This window comes from Anomaloglossus baeobatrachus, chromosome 5 (genome assembly GCF_048569485.1).
Source record: "Anomaloglossus baeobatrachus isolate aAnoBae1 chromosome 5, aAnoBae1.hap1, whole genome shotgun sequence".
Lineage (NCBI taxonomy): Eukaryota > Metazoa > Chordata > Amphibia > Anura > Aromobatidae > Anomaloglossus > Anomaloglossus baeobatrachus.
This window is the reverse complement of record NC_134357.1, coordinates 367,628,241-367,648,399: the sequence shown is the minus strand read 5'-3', so window position 1 is coordinate 367,648,399 and position 20,159 is coordinate 367,628,241. Positions and strand designations below refer to the sequence as shown.

General features: G+C 45.0%; 1 protein-coding gene across 2 annotated transcripts in view; it reads right to left on the bottom strand.

Moving 5' to 3' along the window:
* The window catches only part of IFI35 (interferon induced protein 35), a 115,713-nt gene extending 96,002 nt beyond the window's left edge, over positions 1 to 19,711 (bottom strand). Inside the window, exons 1-2 of one of the 2 annotated variants that reach the window (XM_075349965.1) lie at positions 19,591 to 19,711; positions 8,211 to 8,265 (exon numbers count right to left, since the gene is read on the bottom strand). In XM_075349965.1, the coding sequence (XP_075206080.1) occupies positions 8,211 to 8,265; positions 19,591 to 19,664 (129 nt within the window). In that variant the 5' untranslated portion in view covers positions 19,665 to 19,711. The remainder of the gene's footprint in view (positions 1 to 8,210; positions 8,266 to 19,590) is intronic. The other variant, XM_075349966.1, reaches the window with a different exon arrangement.
* Positions 19,712 to 20,159: the final 448 nt, after the last annotated feature.

The window sequence follows — 20,159 nt, the reverse complement described above, 5'->3', positions numbered from 1 at the left end:
CATGGATGCTGTCCGTGTTGTGTACACATTTGTCAGAGACTCATAAACGTTTATTATCCTTTGTCATCTGTGCTGATGGTAAAAAACGGACGTCTCTGTGTGAATCACATGGACACACATGTGGTTCCCATGGACACACAGTTAGTGATGTGCGATCTCAAACTATAAAGCTCTGGGTCCGTACCGGACACCTAGTGTCAGTGTACGGACCCCGAACATGGACTTCTCAGGCAAGTTCATGTTACTGTCTGAGTTTGGCCTCCTGGATAAAAATAAAAAAAGAAAAGAAATCAAAACAGGGATTAAAGCAGGACAATTATACTTACCGAGTTTACGTGTAGCTGCCTCCGGGTCCGCTCATTAATAATAATAATAATAATAATTTTATTCATTTATATAGCGTTATTAATTCCACAGCGCTTTACATACATTGGCAATACTGTCCCCATTGGGGCTCACATTCTAGACTCCCTATCTGTAGGTCTTTGGAGTTTTAACCCTTATGAATATTCCCTGCTTCTTCCTCCCCACCCTCTGTGACAGCGTCTGTGATTGCTTGCAGTCAGACTGTCAGCATGCCGGCCTCTTTAATTGGTTGCCCTTACACTTGCTATCTGGGTCCCCGGAGTGGAGTGTAAAAATAAATATTTGGAATAAATGGTGTAGAGTCACCCATATTTTGATACCCAGCGCAGATAACGCAGACAGATGGAGGCTGTGTACGTTATCTTGGCTATGTATCAAAATACGAGGGAGCCCATGCGGCTTCTTTTTTTTTAATTATTTAAATAAATAATTTTAACCCCCCTCCCCCCAATTTTGATAACCAGCCAAGATTAAGCCGACAGCTAGGGGCTTCTATTCTCAGGCTGGGGAGGCCCATGGTTATTCGATGCACCAATTCTGAGGTGGCTGTAGGCTGGGGAGGGCCCAATAACCATAGGCCTTCCCAGCCTGAGAATATCTGCCCTCAGCTGTCTGAGTTATCTTGGCTGAGTATCAAAATTGGGGGCGAATTCCATACAGTTTTTGTTTTTAATGATTTAAAGAATTTTTTAAAAAATGCAAGGACTCTTTGGTATTTTGATACACAGCCAAGATAACGCACACAGATGGGAGATGAAGCTTCCAACTGTCTGCCTTTTCTGTGCTAGGCAACAAAATAAGGGGGACCCTATGCTAATTTTCCTAATGATTTATTTTTACACTCCACTGGAGACCTAGGCAGCTAGTGTGAGGGTAACTAATTACAGACGCCGGCAGTCTGACTGCAACCAATCACAGACGCTGTCACAAAGGGTGGGTTGGGGGGGGTGCAGGATGCAGTGAATATTGATGAAGTTTAATGAACAGACCCAAAAGCAGTGTGACAGCCAAGCAGAAACTTGGTAAGTATAATTGTCCTGCTGTAATCCCCATTTTGCTCCCATTTGCAGCTAACTAGCGCTTACAACCACCATTTTACAACACACAAGTTCGGGTCCCCATAGACCTATATGCAGTTCAGGTTTAAATCCTGTCCCGAACTGGACTTTTTTTATTTCTTTTTTTTTTAAAGTCCAGCCAGACGCTCTGAACCTGAACATCTGCGGGTTTGTACATCTCTACACACAGTCCATGTGAAAAGACAGAGGTGTGAAAATCAACACAGATTTGAAAGAGTATGCATGTGAATGTGTCTCAAGTACGTGTGAAAATGGATATCACTCACACTGGAAACAGGGACATGTAAAGGGTGTCTGATACTCACCATACAGCAGCTTCATCTTCTTTTGCTGCCGCTCTGGGTATTCTCCTGTGATTTATGACCTGCTGGCAACTCCAGCGTGCCAGAGGTCACAACTAGAGATCAGCCACCCCCCTAGTGTTCGAGTTTGGTTCGGTTCGTCGAACGTTCAACGAATGTTCGACGAACACCTTCGAACCCCATAGAAAACAATGGCAGGCAAACAAAAAAAAAACACATTATACATATACACATACAGTTAATAAAAATTGCCATTACACTTACAGGTCCCGCGACGCGTCCTGCAGACTCTGTCTCCCGCCGCTTCTCCTTACGATCATCGCTGTGCCCTTCCGGTAACCAGCACTGATGATAGGACCTTCCGTGACGTCATAGCATGTGACCAGTCACGTGTGTATTATTATCTTATTGGCTACAGACTGGTCACATGGCTATGACATGTTAGGTCTTGTCAGTGCATCTCTCCGGTACGCGTTGCTCGTTCGAGCATCTCCGTGTACCAGCGAGATGCTTGGTCACATGCTTGGCTCCCCGTTCCTGCATGTCAGCGCGCTTTACAGAGTCAGCCCACATGCAGGGACTGGATGCCACAGCCGGTGAATAGCGGTGCCGGGAATCAGGTGATCGGAGATCACCGTTGCTATAGTAACCCGCCTGTCAGGTTACTATTGCAACGGTGGCAGCGGTGAAGTCACCGCTTATAACCCGCAGCCTCTGCTCACTCAGTGAGTGATTAGACTGCACGGGAGCAGCAGCGTCTTCCTCCCATGCAGTGCTGTCTGATGTAGCAGAGCTGCATGGGTTGAAGGAGAAAGAAGACAGAAGACCATGGATCATGGAGGGGTGAGAGAGAGTAATAAACATGGAGTCTCTATGAGTGTCTGTGTATTTATTTCTATTAAAGTATTTCTTCTCTGTGTGGTGTCTTTTTTTTAACCCTTTATTGGAGATTCTTAATGGCCGGGTCAAACTTGCCTGACATTAAGAATTTCTGGCTTAATACTAGCTAGTAAAACAAAGCTAGTATTAACCCTTTATTACCCAGCGAGCCACCTGGCATCAGGGCTGCTGGAAGAGTTGGATACAGCACCAGATGATGGTGCTTCTATGAAAGCGCCATTTTCTGGGGCAGCTGCGGACTGCAAGTGGAGGGGCCCAGAAAGCTTGGGCCACCCTGTGCTGCGGATTCCAATCCCCAGCTACCTAGTTGGACCTGGCTGGAAAGAAAAATGGGACCAAGCCCATGTTGTTTTTTTTTTTTTAATTATTTCATGAAATTCATTAAATAATTAACTAAAAAAATGGCTTCCCTATATTTTTAGTTGCCAGCCGGGTACAAATGGGCAGCTGGGGGTTGGGGGCAGTCGTACCTGCCTGCTGTACCTGGCTAGCATACAAAAATATGGCGAAGCCCACGTAATTTTTTTTGGCAAAAAACTTTTAAAAAAAATGCTTCCCTGGATTTTCCATTGCCGGTGAAGGTAACACCAAGCAGTGGGGGATAGAAGCCAGTAGCTGCTTGGATTACCCTTAGCTACCAATACAAAAAATGCAGCGGGAGCCCACTTTTTTTTTTTTTATTATTTATTTAAATAACTTAAAAAAATGGGCTTCCCTGTATTTTCATTGCCTGACATCACAGTGCTGTAAAAATAAATCATTAAAAAATATGGCGTAGCGCTCCGCGGTATTTTTGATTCTCAGCGCAGATAAAGGAGACAGCTACGGGTTGCCACCCCCATCTGCCTGGCGTTACCTTGGCTGGCAATCAAAATACAGGGAAGCCCATTAATTTTTTTTATTTAAAAAAAATAGTTACAAAAAAAAAAAAGAGAGAGAGAAAGAGAGACAGAAAGAGAGAGAAAAAGAGAGAGAAAGAGAAAGAGGGAGAAAGAGAGAGAAAAAGAGAGAGAGAGAAAGAGAGAGAGAGACAAAGAAAGCGAAAGAGCGAAAGAGAGAGAGAGAAAGAGAGAGAGAGAGAAAGAGAGAGAGAAAGAGAGACAGGTAGGCACTACCGCCCCCCGTTATCATCACCGCACACACCCCGACACTACCGCACTCATCATCATCCCCGCACACACGCAAGCACTACCACACTCATCATCATCCCCACACACACCACAGCACTACCGCACTCATCATCATCACCGCACATACGCAGGCAATACCGCACTCATCATCATCACCGCACACACGCAAGCACTATGGCCCCCCGTTATCATCACCGCACACACGCAGGCACTACCGCACTCTTCATCATCCCCGCACACACGCAAGCACTACCGCACTCATCATCATCCCCACGCACACGCAGGCACTACCGCACCCATCATCATCCCCGCACACACCCCGGCACTACCTGAGTGAAGTCTCCGGTGACAGCGTGGCTCACTTCAGTTGCTGCGTGAAGCTGACACAGACTGGTCGTGTTCTACGGCGCTTCCTGTCAGCTTCATGTAGCAGAGATGAAAGCGTTGTGTGGATTACGTCAGACCTGGATGGGTGTTTGGGGATTAATAAAGTGGTAAATGAGGGGGGTTTTTGTCTTTTATTCCAAATAAAGGATTTTTCGTTGTGTGTGTTTATTTACTTTCACTTACAGGTTAATCATTGTAGGTATCTCGGGGAGACGCCTGCTATGATTAACATAGGACTTAGTGGCAGCTATAAGCTGCCATTTAACTTCTTATTACCCCGATTGCCACCGCACCAGGGCAATTCGGGATGAGCCGGGTAGAGTCCCGGGCCTGTTGCATCTAATGGATGCGGCAATTCCGGGCGGCTACTGGCTGATATTGTTAGGGTCGTGGGCTCCCCATAACGTGGCGCTCCCCATTCTGCCAATACCAGCCTCCAGCCGTGTGGCTTTATCTTGGCTGGTATCAAAATTGGGGGGGACTGCAGGTTTTGTTTGTTTTTTAATTATTTATTTCACTGCACGATATAGACTCGCCCGCCGGTGGCTGTGATTGGTTGCAGTGAGACAGCTGTCTCTCAGTGTGGGGGCGTGTCTTACTGCAACCAATCATAGGCGCCGGTGGCAGGGAAACAGGGAATACCAGATTGAATAATGAGCGGCAGCCATTTTCAAAAGAGGAAAAGCCACCAGAGCTTTGTGACAGCTGTGCAGCTAATCGGTGAGTAGGAAAGAAAGAGAGATTGTGCTGGGGATGCAGGACGCATGCAAATACGCAACGTGCGCACACAGCCTTACTGTGAAAAGCCACGCTTTTGGTGATTGAGCCGTTATCGAACGCTAACTCGAACTGTTGAACGTGAAGCAAATCGTTCGAGTTCGTCGAGCGACTCGAACATCGCCCAAAACAACTCGAATTTGAAATTGGCGAACGGTTCACTTCGAACACCGCTCATCTCTAGTCACAACGCAATTTAAGTCTATGAGAGCCTCATTCTGGCTCTAATGAGAAATGTATTGGCAGCTTATGGCGTAATTTCTGACCTCCGGCCAGTCAGAAGTTACAGTCACAAGGACACTGCCGGACCATAGTGTAGATGAAAAAGTATGAAAACTCCGGAGGGTGAGTATAAAACTTGGAGCAGGGGACTTACATTTAAAGCAGCACTGAACAAACAACAACACTGGAGTGGTGCTTTATAGAGGCGTGCATGGCACAAATATAGTCATCTCACCACTTTAGGTACCGTCACACTAAGCGACGCTCCAGCAATCCCACCAACAACCTGACCTGGCAGGGATTGCTGGAGCGTCGCTACACGGGTTGCTGGTGAGCTGTCACACAGACAGATCTCACCAGCAACCAGTGACCAGCTCCCAGCCAGCAGCGACGCGTGGATGAGATGCTGCGCTTGGTAACTAAGGTAAATATCTGGTAACCAACCCGATATTTACCTTGGTTACCAGCGCACACCGCTTAGCGCTGGCTCCCTGCACTCCCAGCCAGAGTACACATCGGGTTAATTACCCGATGTGTAGTCTGGCTATGTGTGCAGGGAGCCGGCACTGACAGCGTGAGAGCGGCGGACACTGGTAACAAAGGTAAATATCGGGTAACCAAGGTAAGGGCTTCTTGCTTACCCAATATTTACATTGATTACCAGCGTCCGTAGAAGCCGGCTCCTGCTGCCTGCACATTTAGTTGTTGCTCTGTCGCTGTCACACACAGCGATCTGTGCTTCACAGCGGGAGAGCAACAACTAAAAAATGGTCCAGGACATTCAGCAACGACCGGCGACCTCACAGCAGGGGCCAGGTTGTTGCTGGATGTTACACACAGCAACATCGCTAGCAACATCGCTGCTATGTCACAAAAGTTGTCCCTCAGCAGCGATGTTGCTAGCGATGTTGCTTAGTGAGATGTGGCCTTTTGACAACTCCCTCTTCAGTCTGCATCCCGGGGCGTGCTTACAGCCTCCACTTACTGTGTACTGAGTGATAACTAGCTGCTTTGAGTAAGCCTCTGTAACAGAAAGCTGGCGGCTCCTAGAAGGAATCAAGTTCATTTTTCTCCAGTGAGGCGCCCAAACAGCTTTGTACTACTGTATTTGTAAGTTAATAGCGTTTGGGGACGTGACAGTTTCCCTTTTTTCCTGCAGGTGTCTGCACCAAAATACACAGTAGCAGTCTGTTCTGTTTACGGTGTTTTTTCTGTTTTTGATCCTGTGGATATTCCATAGCTTTCAATTGTTTTTTCTTAGTGTGTATAGATATGCTGGGATTCTGTACTTAAAAATGTAATTGTGAATTTGTCATGTACTTTTTCAGGATCTCCACAAACATCTATTAAGCAAAATACACCTAAAAATATACAATTCTGCACAAACACATACCGTAGTGGCCACGAGTTTTCATGAAAACACATCCACTTTGATTGAAATATAACTGCAGTGGAAAAACAGCATTTACGCTATGTAGGACCATGGTCTCATAATTAGGGCGGGATAACACGACCGTGTATTCTCTCATCCGAGAACATCGGGCGGATTATCCTAATGACACTCTGATAAAACTGATCGGAGTTTGATCTGAGTGACAGCTTAGTGTGATCTCACACGGTCAGGAGAAGATTGCGTGAGTCAAAGAAAATCGGATTGCACTCAGATGTCATACTCTTTTCCATCCTCTCCTTTACAGGAGATGTGGTATGATCAGACCATGTTCTTGTACGGTCAGACACAGCCATTACACAGTACATAGCAGGGACACATACAGTGCATAAGATTATCCCAGCCCAGAAGATGTGGTATGATCAGACCATGTTCTTGTACAGTCAGACACGGCTATGACACAGTACATAGCAGGGACACATATATAGGATTATCTCATCCCAGAAGATGTGGTATGAGCGGACCACGTCCCTGTACAGTCAGACACAGCCATTACACAGTAAATAGCAGGGACACATATATAAGATTATCTCAGCCCAGGAGATGTGGTATGATCAGACCACGTCCTTGTACGGTCAGACACAGCCATTACACAGTTCATAGCAGGGACACATATATAAGATTATCTCAGCCCAGGAGATGTGGTATGAGCGGACCACGTCCTTGTACGGTCAGACACAGCCATTACACAGTTCATAGCAGGGACACATATATAAGATTATCTCACCACAGGAAAAAAAAATTAAAACACATCCAAATGTGGAAATTATTATTACTCAAAGATCTATTAATTAAAATGAACTTTGTTGGTGAAACAACCTCTTAACAGGAAATATCAATGATTTGAGAATTTTTGAGTGGCAGCCCACTCCTGCCATCCATGGAAAATGCTACTCTAAAATACTCAAGCCATTGAGATTTCCTGTTAAAAAGGTTGTTTCACCAACAAAGTACATTTTAATCAATAGATTTTTTAAAAAATGTTTTACTTCAAAGATCGAGTCAGTTATGATCCCATGCTGTAATGTCTGAATACATTTTCACTTGCCCGGGAGCTGTGGTATGATCAGACCATATCCCTGTACGGTCAGACATGGCCATTACACAGTACATAGCAGGGACACATATATAAGATTATCTCAGCCCAGGAGCTGTGGTATGATCAGACCATGTCCCTGTACGGTCAGACACAGCCATTACACAGTACATAGCAGGGACACATATATAAGATTATCTCAGCCCAGGATATGTGGTTTGATCAGACCATGTCCCTGTACGGTCAGACACGGCCATTACACAGTACATAGCAGGGGCACATATATAAGATTATCTCAGCACAGGAGATGTGGCATGATCAGACCATGTCCCTGTACGGTCAGACACGGCCATTACACAGTACATAGCAGGGGCACATATATAAGATTATCTCAGCACGGGGAAAAAAAAAATTAAACACACCCAATTGTATAAATTATTAATATTCCAAGCTCTATTGATTAATATGAACTTTGTTCGTGGGACAAACCCTCTAATTATGAGGTAGGAGTTTAAAATCTCAAAAATGTTCACAAGTTTGCAAATATTTTTTTTATTTTACCTCACTTTTGGCTGTCTCGGATGCCATATTAATTTCTCCGATGTGACTGCAATATCTGTGATCACAAAAATAAAAAAAGCGAATTGGTAAGAAATTAATTAAAATGTGTACTTAAATGTCTTAAAACCTCTTACCACTTTCTTAGCTCGGCTTTAGTTTATCTGAGCAGTCATGTATATCAGTCAGGTATTAATAAGATACCGCTGGAGGGGGCTGTGAGTGCACTGACTGGAGTCAGTGTGTGGAGGTGCCGATGCCTCCTGAAGGAACCTTCAGAGGAGGGAAGACTGCCTTGGGGCAATAGGGAGTCCTGAGGTGCGTGCGCACAGTGGTGCAAATGAATAGACTGAATAGACAGAGGTAATGCTGTATTAGTTAGTATGCAGGTGGGCAAATCTGTAATGTGTATCATATGATGCAATATGTTGTACTGTGTGGAATCTGGTGGGCTGGAAATAAAAGCTTTATGTTCCCTGTATATGGACTGTTTGGGGTATGTGTCGCTACCATGCCGGACTAAAATGCCCAGTGCGTTACCCGCCCACAGTCCAAAGACATATTAATAGGGTATTTAGCTTGTGAGCCCCAATGGGGACAGTGATGATCATCTCTGTACAGCGCTACGGAATTAATGACAATAAATAAATAAAAACTAACCCTTTCAATTGGGCCAATGAAAGTGTATTGGGATGACTGTTCTATACCAATACAGTTTGCATAAATATCTGCAGCATAAATTGACATGCACCTCGCTGCCAAAAACAAGTGCAAGTAGTGATTGGCAATCTCCCGTACTGTAACGATCGGGGTCCGTGTATGGACCCTGAACTCAAACTTCTCAGGAAAGTCCATATTACTGTTCAGGTTCAGCACCTAGATGAGAATGAAAAAAAGGATGCAAAATGGGGATTAAAGCAGGACACTTATATTTATCAAGTTTTCACACGGCTCTCACACTGCTTCTGGGTCCGCTCATTAAAGCTTATGAATATGCACTGCTTCCTCCGCCCACCCTCTGTGAAAACGTCTGATTGGTTGCAGTCAGATGGCTGGCATACCAGCGTCTGTGATTGGTTGCTTTGCATTTATTTCTGTTTACTTACACGATTAGATATGGGGGTTTCATAGACCCCTCCCCATTACTAACCTCGGGCTTGATGAGAGCTGGGGTTTTTTGTTTACAAATCATAGCTGGCATTAACGTCCCTATATAACACTGATTGCCACCGCTCCAGGGCAATTGGAATGAGCCAGGCAAAGTGCTAAGATTTTCGAATCTAATGGATGCATCAATTCTGGGCGGCTGCAGGTTACTATTTTTAGGCTGAGGGGGTCCAATAACCATGGGCCTCCCCAATCTGATAATATGAGCCCCAAGCTGTCTGCTTTATCTTGTTTGTGTATAAAAAATTGGGGGAGACCCAAGGCCATTTTTAAAATTATTTATTTAAACAATTTCAAATAAGCCGCATGGGGTCCCTCGTATTTTGATACACAGATAAGATAACGCACACAGCTAGGGGCTGCAGCCTCCAGCTGTCTGCTTTATCTGTGCTGGGTATCAAAATGCAGGTGACCCCCGCACAATATTTACCAAGTATTTATTTATTTTTACACTCCCCTTCAGGGACCCAGACAGCTTGTGTGAGGGCAGCCAATCAAAGACGCTGCCAAGCCGGTAGCCTGACTGCAACTAATCACAGATTCTTTCAGAGAGGGTGGGTGGGGGAAGCAGTGAATATTCATAAGATTTAATCAGTGGACCCAAAAGCAGTGCAACAGCCACACTTAAGCTCGGTAAATATAACTATCCTGCTTTAGTCCCCATTTTGCTTCCTTTTAACCCCACTAGCCCTTACCACCACCATTTTACAGAACATAAGTTTGGGTCCCCATAGACCTATATGGGGTTTGGGTCCAGTCATGAACCAGATTATTTTTCTAAGTCTGTCCGGATCTGACGAACCCCAACATCTGCAGGTTTGCCCATCTCTAGTTCTAAGCTTTTTATACTCAATGTGCCACTTTTGAAGGCTCCTGAATTGCTATGAAATGAACATCGACAGCATGCCCCCGAATCTGACAGTATTCATATTCATGTATTATATACACAAAGTAGAGGTGAATTATTAATTAAAAATCTTCAGCAAAACTCCACAGCGAAAGCATAGGTGTGAAAATGGCACCCACATGATCCATCTTAATCAATCAAATATGTCCTTGTAAATCAGATAATTTTTAGTTATTAGGGTTATCACACAAAAAGCCTCGCTAGGAGAGAATGCGAGAGTGTGTACCTTTGCTGCTAATGTAATACACTACAGATTCTCTGCCTCAAAATTGCAACAGAAAATTTGCAGCGCATTTCCGTATGTACAGTATGTGCAGTCTTGCAGCTCTGGGGGTCCTGGGGTCAAATCCCACCAGCACAACATCTGGAAGGAGTTTGTATGTTCTCTCCGTGTTTGCATGGGCTTCCCAAACGCCAAAGACATACAGATAAGGGAGTGTGATTGTTTACCCCAATGGGGACAGTGATGATCATGTCTGTAAAGTGCTGTTGAAATAATAGCGCTATATAAGTGAGTAAAATAAATCTTTTTATATTCTAAGCCTTCAGTGAATAATAAAAAAAAATCCACTGATGTCCTAGATCAGGGGTCTCAAACTCAGCTGGGTGTATGGGCCGCGCAGAGGAAAAAAATAATTTGGGGGGGCCGCATTCTTTGCAGGACAAAGTGACATTTTTATTAGTTCCATATATATTTTTTACACACCTTTGGATCACTGATTTTGAACATTTTTCACTTGTTTATTATAACAAATGTGCACATTCTTTGTTTAAATATAAAAAAAAAATAATTTTGATGGTAAAAAAAAAGTCATTCCTTATTTTGAGTTGTTTTTTTTTTTTTACATTTTATCCCTTTCTTGTAACTAATAGTGTTACAATTGGCACTATATAGAAATTTTGGCCAACATCTTTTAGTAATGTTCCCCATGTTGTTGTAATGTGCCCATCATTGTCCCCTTGTAGTATTGTGCCGCATCGTAGTCCACATCCTCCAGTAATGTACTGATCCTTGTCCCCATCCTATAGTAATGTTCCCCTTCCTTGTCCCCATCTTGTAGTAATGTGTCTCATCCTTGTCCCCATCTTATCGTAATGTGCCATCCTGTAGTAATGTGTTCATCCTTGTCCCCATCCTATAGTAATGTCCCCAACCTATAGTAATGTGCCCATCCTGTAGTAATGTGTCCATCCTTGCCCCATCTAAGGCTATGTGCGCACGTTGCGTACTAGCCCTGCAGAAATTTCTGCAGCGATCTGAAGAGCACACGTGCGCTTCAAATCGCTGCAGAAAAAGTCCGTAGAAAAAAAAAAAAAAAAAAAGCCGATTCCATGCGCTCTGCCTGCAGCTCCTCCCATAGACAGAGCAGGGGCTGCCGGCAAAGCGCACGGAAGAAGTGACATGTCACTTCTTGAACGCAGCACTTCGGGCAGCAGCCGAAGCGCTGCGCTCTAAGACGCCACATGAGCACGGCCCCTGCACAATCTCCATAGATTATGCAGGGGACGCAGGACGCATGCAGTTACGCTGCGCTACCAAGCGCAGCGTAACTGCATGAATTACGCACACGTGCGCACATAGCCTTATAGTAATGTTTTCCCATCCTTTTTCCCCTTGTAGCAATCTTCCTATCCTGTAGTACTGTCCCCATCATATAGTTGTCCCATTCTGTAGTAATGTGCCCATCCTATAGTAATGTGCCCATCCTATAGTAATGTGCCAACCTTGTCCCCATCCTATTGTAATGGCGCCATCCTATAGTAATGTCCGCATCCTATAGTAATGTCCCAACCTTGTCCCCATCCAATAGTAATGTCCCCAGCCTTATCCCTATCCTATAGTAATATTTCCTACCCTTATCCCCTTGTAGCTATGTCACCTATCCTGTAGTACAGTCCCCATCATATAGTAATGTCCCCATCCTTGTCCCCATTCTATAGTAATGTCCCCATCAAATAGTATTGTGCCCATTCTTGTAATGTCCCCATCCAATAGTAATGTGCTTATCCTTGTCCCCATCCTTTAGTAATGTCCCCAGTCTTATCCCTATCCTATAGTAATGTTTCCCATCCTTGTCCCCTTGTAGTAATGTCACTATGCTGTTGTACTGTGCTCCATCCTAGTCCTCATCCTATAGTAGTGTCCCCAGCCTTGTCCCCATTCTATAGTAATGTCCGCATCCTAGTCCCCATCCTATAGTAATGTCCACAGCCTTGTCCCCATTCTATAGTAATGTCCCCATCCAATAGTATTGTGCCCATCCTTGTAATGTCTCCATCCTTTAGTAATGTCCCCAGCCTTGTCCCTATTCTAGAGTAATGTCCCCATCCTGTAGTAATGGGGGGGGGACAGTGGCAGCAGCGGCGGCTGAAAGGGGGCAGTGGCGGCGGATCGGATGCAGTGACGGCAGCGGCTCAAAGCGGGCAGTGGCGGCGGTGGCGACGGATCGGATGCAGTGACGGCAGCGGCTGAAAGGGGGCAGTGGCTATAACTTACCGATCGCTCTCCTCAGCTTCCACAGACGCCGGAGTGAAGCTGGGGGCAGCGGTCTCCGGCCTCAGATCCACAGTGATTAGAGAGATCGGTCACAAGGCCGGTCTCTCCAATCAGAGCTGGGGGTGGGTGAAACTGAGGTCACCCAGCTCCAGCCAATGACCAGTGCTACAGCTGCACTGATCATGGCTGGATTTCAATGTTTCAGCCATATTCAATGGCTTAAACATTACAGTGGCTGTGATTGGCTGAGCGGCGTTCATCAGCCAATCACAGCCTCCGTAGGTCCGGGGAGGAGACACCACCCCTCCTGAGGTCAGGCAGAGGTCCCCCTCCTCCCCGAATCTAAGGTATTTGCAGCGATCGCAGCCACCGGGGCTCCGATTTCGCCATGACGTACTGGGTACGTCATGGGTCCTTAAGTACCAGGGAGCCATGATGTACTCAGTACGTCATAGGTCGCTAAGGGGTTAATGTGCCGTCCTTCACATACCCACAGAAAAAAAACACACCATTCTTCTCACCTGTCCCGCGTTCCCTCGGCTCCTCATCTCTGCTTCTTGTTGTCTGCAGGCCCGTGCCCCCGGTGACTATCGCGGCCGGTGCAGGGGCCGCAGTCCCTGTCAAACATTCATCTGACATAAAGTGCAGACAGTGGCTGCGACCGGCCGCGATAGTGAACAGGGGCACGGGCCTGCGGGCCGCACGAAGCAGCCTGAGGGGCCGCATGCGGCCCGTGTGTTTGAGACCTTCTAGATGTTTGATGCTCTGACATGTTGGGACTGATCTGTCAAATAATAGATGCAGGCACTTGGTAGCAGGGCTGTGGAGTCGGTAAACCAAACCTTCGACTCCGACTCCTCAATTTCTCTTGCACCGACTCCGACTCCTACATATATTGCTTATAGTTAGGTGAAAAATGTATTGTAATACATGAACATGTGTATGTGAACATCAGACATTTAATAATGTTTATGATACAATAATCAAGATATTTGGATAGAACATAAAATATATTTATTGGAATGCAACTTTAGAACACAAACTGTAATAAATTGTAAATATGTAATACACTATGTAATATACAGTAGATTACATATATATCTTGTGTGTGTGTGTGTGTATATATATATATATATATATATATATATTTATTACATAGTGTACTACATATTTACAATTTATGAGTTTTTTGTGTTCTAAAGTTGTATTCCAATAAAAAAAATGTATGTTCTATCTAAGTATCTTGATTATTAGTAACCACATATCCAAAATATTTCAACACATAGCACTCCAAACAGCATAATTTGAACACAACTTGGACATCAGTAGATGGCCAATTAAAGGAGTGACAAAGATACTATAAAAATATCAATCTTTATTTATTTTCCAATAAAACACTAAAATATAGCATAAAGGTACCGGCAGTAAATAGAGAGACGCAGACAGTTAATACATTAAGTCCCTATAAATAATCAAGGACTTTTTTAGAATTTAGAATAAACACATCAAACACACCAGGTGAATGTATATTAGACCTGAGCCAGAAAAATAATCATTCATTAAGAACAGGTGCGACTCTGTAGTTCTATCTGCGCTGATAATAATATATTCCACATTAGGCTGTTTTCACACTACGTTTATTTAACATGCGTCAGGAACTTTTTTTGCTGCAAAAGCGGATCCTCCTTTTACAGCAAAAAACGCATGCAAACGCATCTGTTATTTTGCAGGATCCTGTCACTGGATGTTTAGGAGCGGGCATTGGAGTCATGTGATCGGGAGTGAGGGGAACTAGACTGGGAGCCGGCTTCTGACAGCTGCAGACGCTGGTAACCAAGGTAAACATCGGGCTTGGATACCCGATATTTATCTTGGTTACGAGTGTCTGCAGCTGCTAGGAGCAGGGCTGTCTGCACACGTAACCAACGTAAACATCGGGTAACTAAGAGAAGTGGTTACCCGATATTTACCTTGGTTACGAGCGTCCGCAGCTCTCAGGTGGGAGAGAGAGGGAGGGGAGGAAGGGGGAAAGACAGAGATAGAGAGAGAGAGAGAGAGGGTGAGGGAGGGAGGAGGAGAGAGAGACAGATCACACGAGACTGGTTCTGTGCATGCTCAGTAGAGCAAGCAGGATCCTGTCTATCAGCATGCCAGCGTTCACCTGCGTTTGCGTGCTGTTTAGTCAGGATCCAGCAATTTGCAGTATTTGGACGCAGCTCAAAAACGCTACAAGTAGCGTTTTTGAAAGATGTTAAAAAACTGCAAGTCGCTGGATCCTCACTATAAGGCACGCAAACGCAGGTGAACGCATGTTAACGCGAGTCCATTGCAAATGCATTGAAATGAAAACGCATTTGCACTGGATCCGTTTTTCCGCTAAAAAAACGTTATGGACGGATGTTAAATAAACGTAGTGTGAAACCAGCCTTAGTTCATTTTTACTAATTAATACCCCATCCAAAATTACATACCCATAGGTAGGGATAGAAAAAAATGTATTGATATAAGGTTCTCACCACAGGAACCCAGGCACAAACGCCTAATAGATATATAAAAGACGCAAAGAACACAGAGGCGCACAGATCATTAACCATTCATAGTGTAAGAAAGGCAAACGGGACAATAAGATAAAGATTCAATTACATCACCTGGGGACTGATAAACTGCTGCGACCCTCACACTCCGACACGTGTTTCGCAATAGCTTTTTCGAGGAGCATTCCTCGAAAAAGCTATTGCGAAACACGTGTCGGAGTGTGAGGGTCGCAGCAGTTTATCAGTCCCCAGGTGATGTTCCCTCCTCCCTCCCAGCACAGCGCGTCTCTTGCTTGTAGCGTTCTGCGAGGAGGGAGGAGGAGCAGATGGGCTCAGAATATAGCCGGCTGCACGGATGTGACGTGTGCAGCACTTGACGGGTACGTCACTGGAGCGGGGAACAGCGGTCTGCAATAGCGCCTCTCACAGGCACTATTGCCAACACAAGGTATTTGAGAGAAACATTGTTTCTCAACATAATATCGAACTAGACAATAAAAAATATGGTTGACCCACCCCTTTAATCATGTCTTTTGTACTTGGAGTTTACCTTGTGTTTTGTACTGTGTTATACTTGTTATGTTATGTACTATAAACCCTTTGTATACCTTTTTGTCAGTTACATAGCACAAAAGATAATTTCACCTGATGAATGAGCAGTTTGTACACACCGAAAGACTATCGTGAAATGAGCATTATTAAAGGGATCCTGTCACCAGGCTTTTCCCTGATAACCTGCGTCCAGCACCAGTAAGCTCTTATATACAGTATTCTAGAATACTGTATATAAGAGCCCAGGCCACTCTGTATACTGTAAAAAACACTATCTATTATACTCACCTGTGGGGCGGTCAGGTCCAATGGGCGTCACTGGTCTTGATCTGGGGCCTCCTATTTTCTTGTGATCACCGTCCTCCTTCCCAGCTCTGTGCAGATGACGCGTCCTACATAATCCACACAGAGTTCACCATTGTGCTCCTGTGCACGCTCACTTCTCTCTGCCCGACTGAGGGCAGATCATAGTATTGTAGTGCGCATGCACCGGCGTTCCTTGACCTTTCCCCGAGCCTGCGCATTACAGTACTTTGCTCTGGCCGCTGTATGGCAGAGAGAAGTGCTCGTGCTCAGGAGCGCAATGAAGGACTTTGTATCGATGACGTAGAATGCGCCACAACACAGAACTGGGAAGGAAAGCGGCGAGCGCAAGAAGAGAGGAGGCGCCTTACCGAGACTGGCGACAGCCATCGGACCTCTACACAGGTAAAAGGTGTTTTCTACATTATACAGATTGGCCTGGGCACTTATATACAGTATTATGGAATGCTGTATATAAGGACTTACTGGTGATGTCTGCAGCTTATAGGGGACAAATCTGGTGACAGGTTCCCTTTAAAGCCATGCGCACACTTTGCAGATTAAGGCTATGTGCGCACGTTGCGTACTGGCCCTGCAGAAATTTCGGCAGTGATTTGAACAGCACACGTGTGCTTCAAATCGCTGCAGAAACAAAAGCCGGTTTCATGCGCTCTGCATGTAGCCCCTCCCAGCCCCTGCCACAGACAGAGCAGGGACTGCATGCAGAGCGCACGAAATAAGTGACATGTCACTTCTTAGAACGCGCGCTTCGGGCAGCAGCCAAAGCGCTGCGCTCTAATACACCACGTGCACACGGCTCCTGCACAATCTCCATAGATTGTGCAGGGGACGCAGGACACATGCAGTTACGCTGCGGTGCAGATCGCAGCGTAACTGCATGCAATACACACACGTGCGCACATAGCCTTAGTGCAGAAATTTTATGCACCTTCTGGCAGAGAAACACACCAAAAAACGCATACATGTTTGTGCCATGCGTTTTTCTTAATGAAGTCAATGGGTTGAAGGGCTAACAAATGCAGGAATAAAAAGCACCAACAATTGACATGCTGCAGATTATTTTCTGAATCTGCAAGGAAAAAATAGCAATGTGTGCACAGCACTTCAGAATTCTCATTGACTTTGCTGGCATACGGATAGACATGCAGATTTGTGACAAATCTGCACCAAATCCGCATCAAAAACACACTGTGCACAGACAAATGCTGGTTCACAATAATTTTTCTGTGTGAATGCAGCTTAACCCCTTAACGAATGCAGGCAGTAATATTACGTCCCTGCAGTCATAGTGTTAATCCCCACCTGCTGTTGCAGGCTGCAGGCGGGCATCCGCGCACATGTCGGCTGATTTGTACAGCTGACATGAGTGCCTCACAGGTACAAGTGGAATCGCTATCCACCCATACCTGTTAACCCCAAGATATGACAGCGCCATTTTAACGACGATCGTGGTAATTGAATACTCACAGGCCTCTACCGTAAGTCACGTGACGTGATCACGTGATCCAATGGTTATCATGATAGCACAGGGTCATGTGATGACCTGTAGCTCACATGACTCAGGTCCTGTAAAAAGCAGCCGAGTTCTGCCTGTTACTAGAGATGATCATTTCTCGGTGTCTGAGCGGTGCTGCTCAGGAGAAATGAATGAGCGATCTGACTGCTGATTCTTATAGCCCCCTAGGGGGACTGGTAAAATTTAAAAAAAAAGTTCAAAAAAAGTTTTGAAAAATTAAAAAAAAAACAAAATTTAAAAGTTCAAATCACCCCCCCATTCGCCCCATTGAAAATTAAAAGGTTAAAAAATATACACATATTTTATATCACCGTGTTCAGAAATGCCCGATCTATCAAAATATAAAATCAATTAATCTGATCGGTAAACGGTGTAGCAACAAAAAAATTCCAAACACCAAAATTACGTTTTTTGGCCACCGTAGATTTTGCACAAAATGCAATGACAGGCGATCAAAACATAGCATTGGAGTAAATATGGTACCATTAAAAATGTCAGCTCGAGACGCAAAAAATAAGCCGTCACTGAGCTATAGATCCCGAAAAATGAAAACGCCAGGGCTCGCGGAAAATGGCGTAAAACATACGCCACTTTTTTTGGAGAAACCTCTGATTATTTTTAACCCCTTAGGCTACTTTCACACATCTGGTTTGAGCACTGCGGCTCAATCCGGCTGTGAAACCTATGCAACGGATGCGGCGAAAACACCTTTGCATAAGTTTTTACATGCGGCCCGTCCGGTTTTTTCCGGTTGCGGCATGCTACTGAGCATGCGCAGTGGAAGAAACCGCATGCGGCGGCCGGATGCTTTTTTTCCGCATCGCGCCGCATCCGGCGTCCATAGGCATGCATTGAAAAATGCGCCGCAGCGGCCGGATGCGGCGCGATGCGGTTTTTTTGCCGGAGCAAAAAACCTGCCAGGGAACGTTCCATCCGGCCGCAGCATTGGCTAAATCTGCCGCATGCGGCAAAAACCGGACCGAACGCAAGCCCATGCGGCACAATACGGCACTAATGTAAGTCTATGCAAAAAAAAAACGCAACCGGTGGCAAAAAAAAAACGGTTGCGGTTTTTCTGCAGAGCGCCGTATTGTGCCGCAGAGCAAAAACCGGATGTGTGAAAGTAGCCTTAGATAAAAGTAAACCTATTCATGTTTGGTGTCTATGAACTCGCACCAAGCTCAGGCATCACACCAAGACATCAGTTTTACCATATAGTGAACACAGTGAATAAAATATCTCAAAAACCATAGTGCAGTCGCACTTTTTTTTTAATTTTTCCGCATTGGGAATTTTTTAGCTGTTTTCCAGTACACTATATGGTAAAACTCATGGTTTCATTTAAAAGTACACCTGGTTCCACAAAAAACAAGCCCTCATATGACCGGAGTGACTGAAAAATAAAAAAGTTACCGCTCTCGGAAGGAGAAAGGCGAGAAGAGAAAAAAACGGAAAGCGCAAAGTTGGCCGGTCATGAAGGGGTTAAAACCCTACTGCCAGGTACTAATGAGCTAAGGATTCTGCAGTCATTTTATCTTAAAACAAGGCTGGGAATGAGAAGTTTGGGTCTCCTCCTGGCAGATGTGTCTGGGAGTGAAGGGGCAACATATCATAATCTATTCTGTATCAAGGAAACCAAGATGTGAGGAGCTGGGGGCCAGAAGGAAACAGACTGCAAGTTCAGAGGGTCTTTGAGTACAATAGTATGGGTTTGCATAGACAGTAATGAACAGTCCATAGTTTCTATAGAAGATAAGACCATGCATGTGTTTAGGGCTGACCTATCAGGAGATAAAGGGACTGGCTCCAGGCATCATATATAGTTATATACTGTGTGTGTTGTGTAATATCGGAATAGTTTAGGATTCTATAGCACATGTCCATACCTCTCCTCTGCCGCCTCTGCTCCTTCCTCCTGCTGTGTGTCTGTCATGTGCAGCTCGCTTGCTTTTACTTTCATTTCTCCTCCAGACCATTCTTCCTGTTTCCTTCAGCTTGCTTTACATCAGGGGTGGGAACTTATTTTCTTCAGGGACATTTGGAATTTCTACCATCATTCGGGGGCCACGCAAATTATCAACTTGAAAATTACCCTATGTTTTGTCAAACAACTCACTGTAGCGGCTGGAGCAGCTTCTCTTTGGTGTGGCTGTGATACTAGGAAATATTGATCTTGTTACTTCTCACAACTGTTTTTCCAGGTTTGAGTCGGCTGAGATGGCTGTATATACGTCACGAAGGAGACACTGGGACTTCTGTATATACAGCAGAGGAAGGGCTGGGGGCATATACATCACAGGGGAGTGCTGGGAGGAATATACATCACTGGGGAGGCTGGGGCATTTACATCACAGGATAGGTATGTACATCAGTAGGGAGGCTAGGGAGCATGACATGACATCAAAAGAAATGCTGAGAGCAAATACATCACAGGGGAGTGCTGGGAGGAATATAC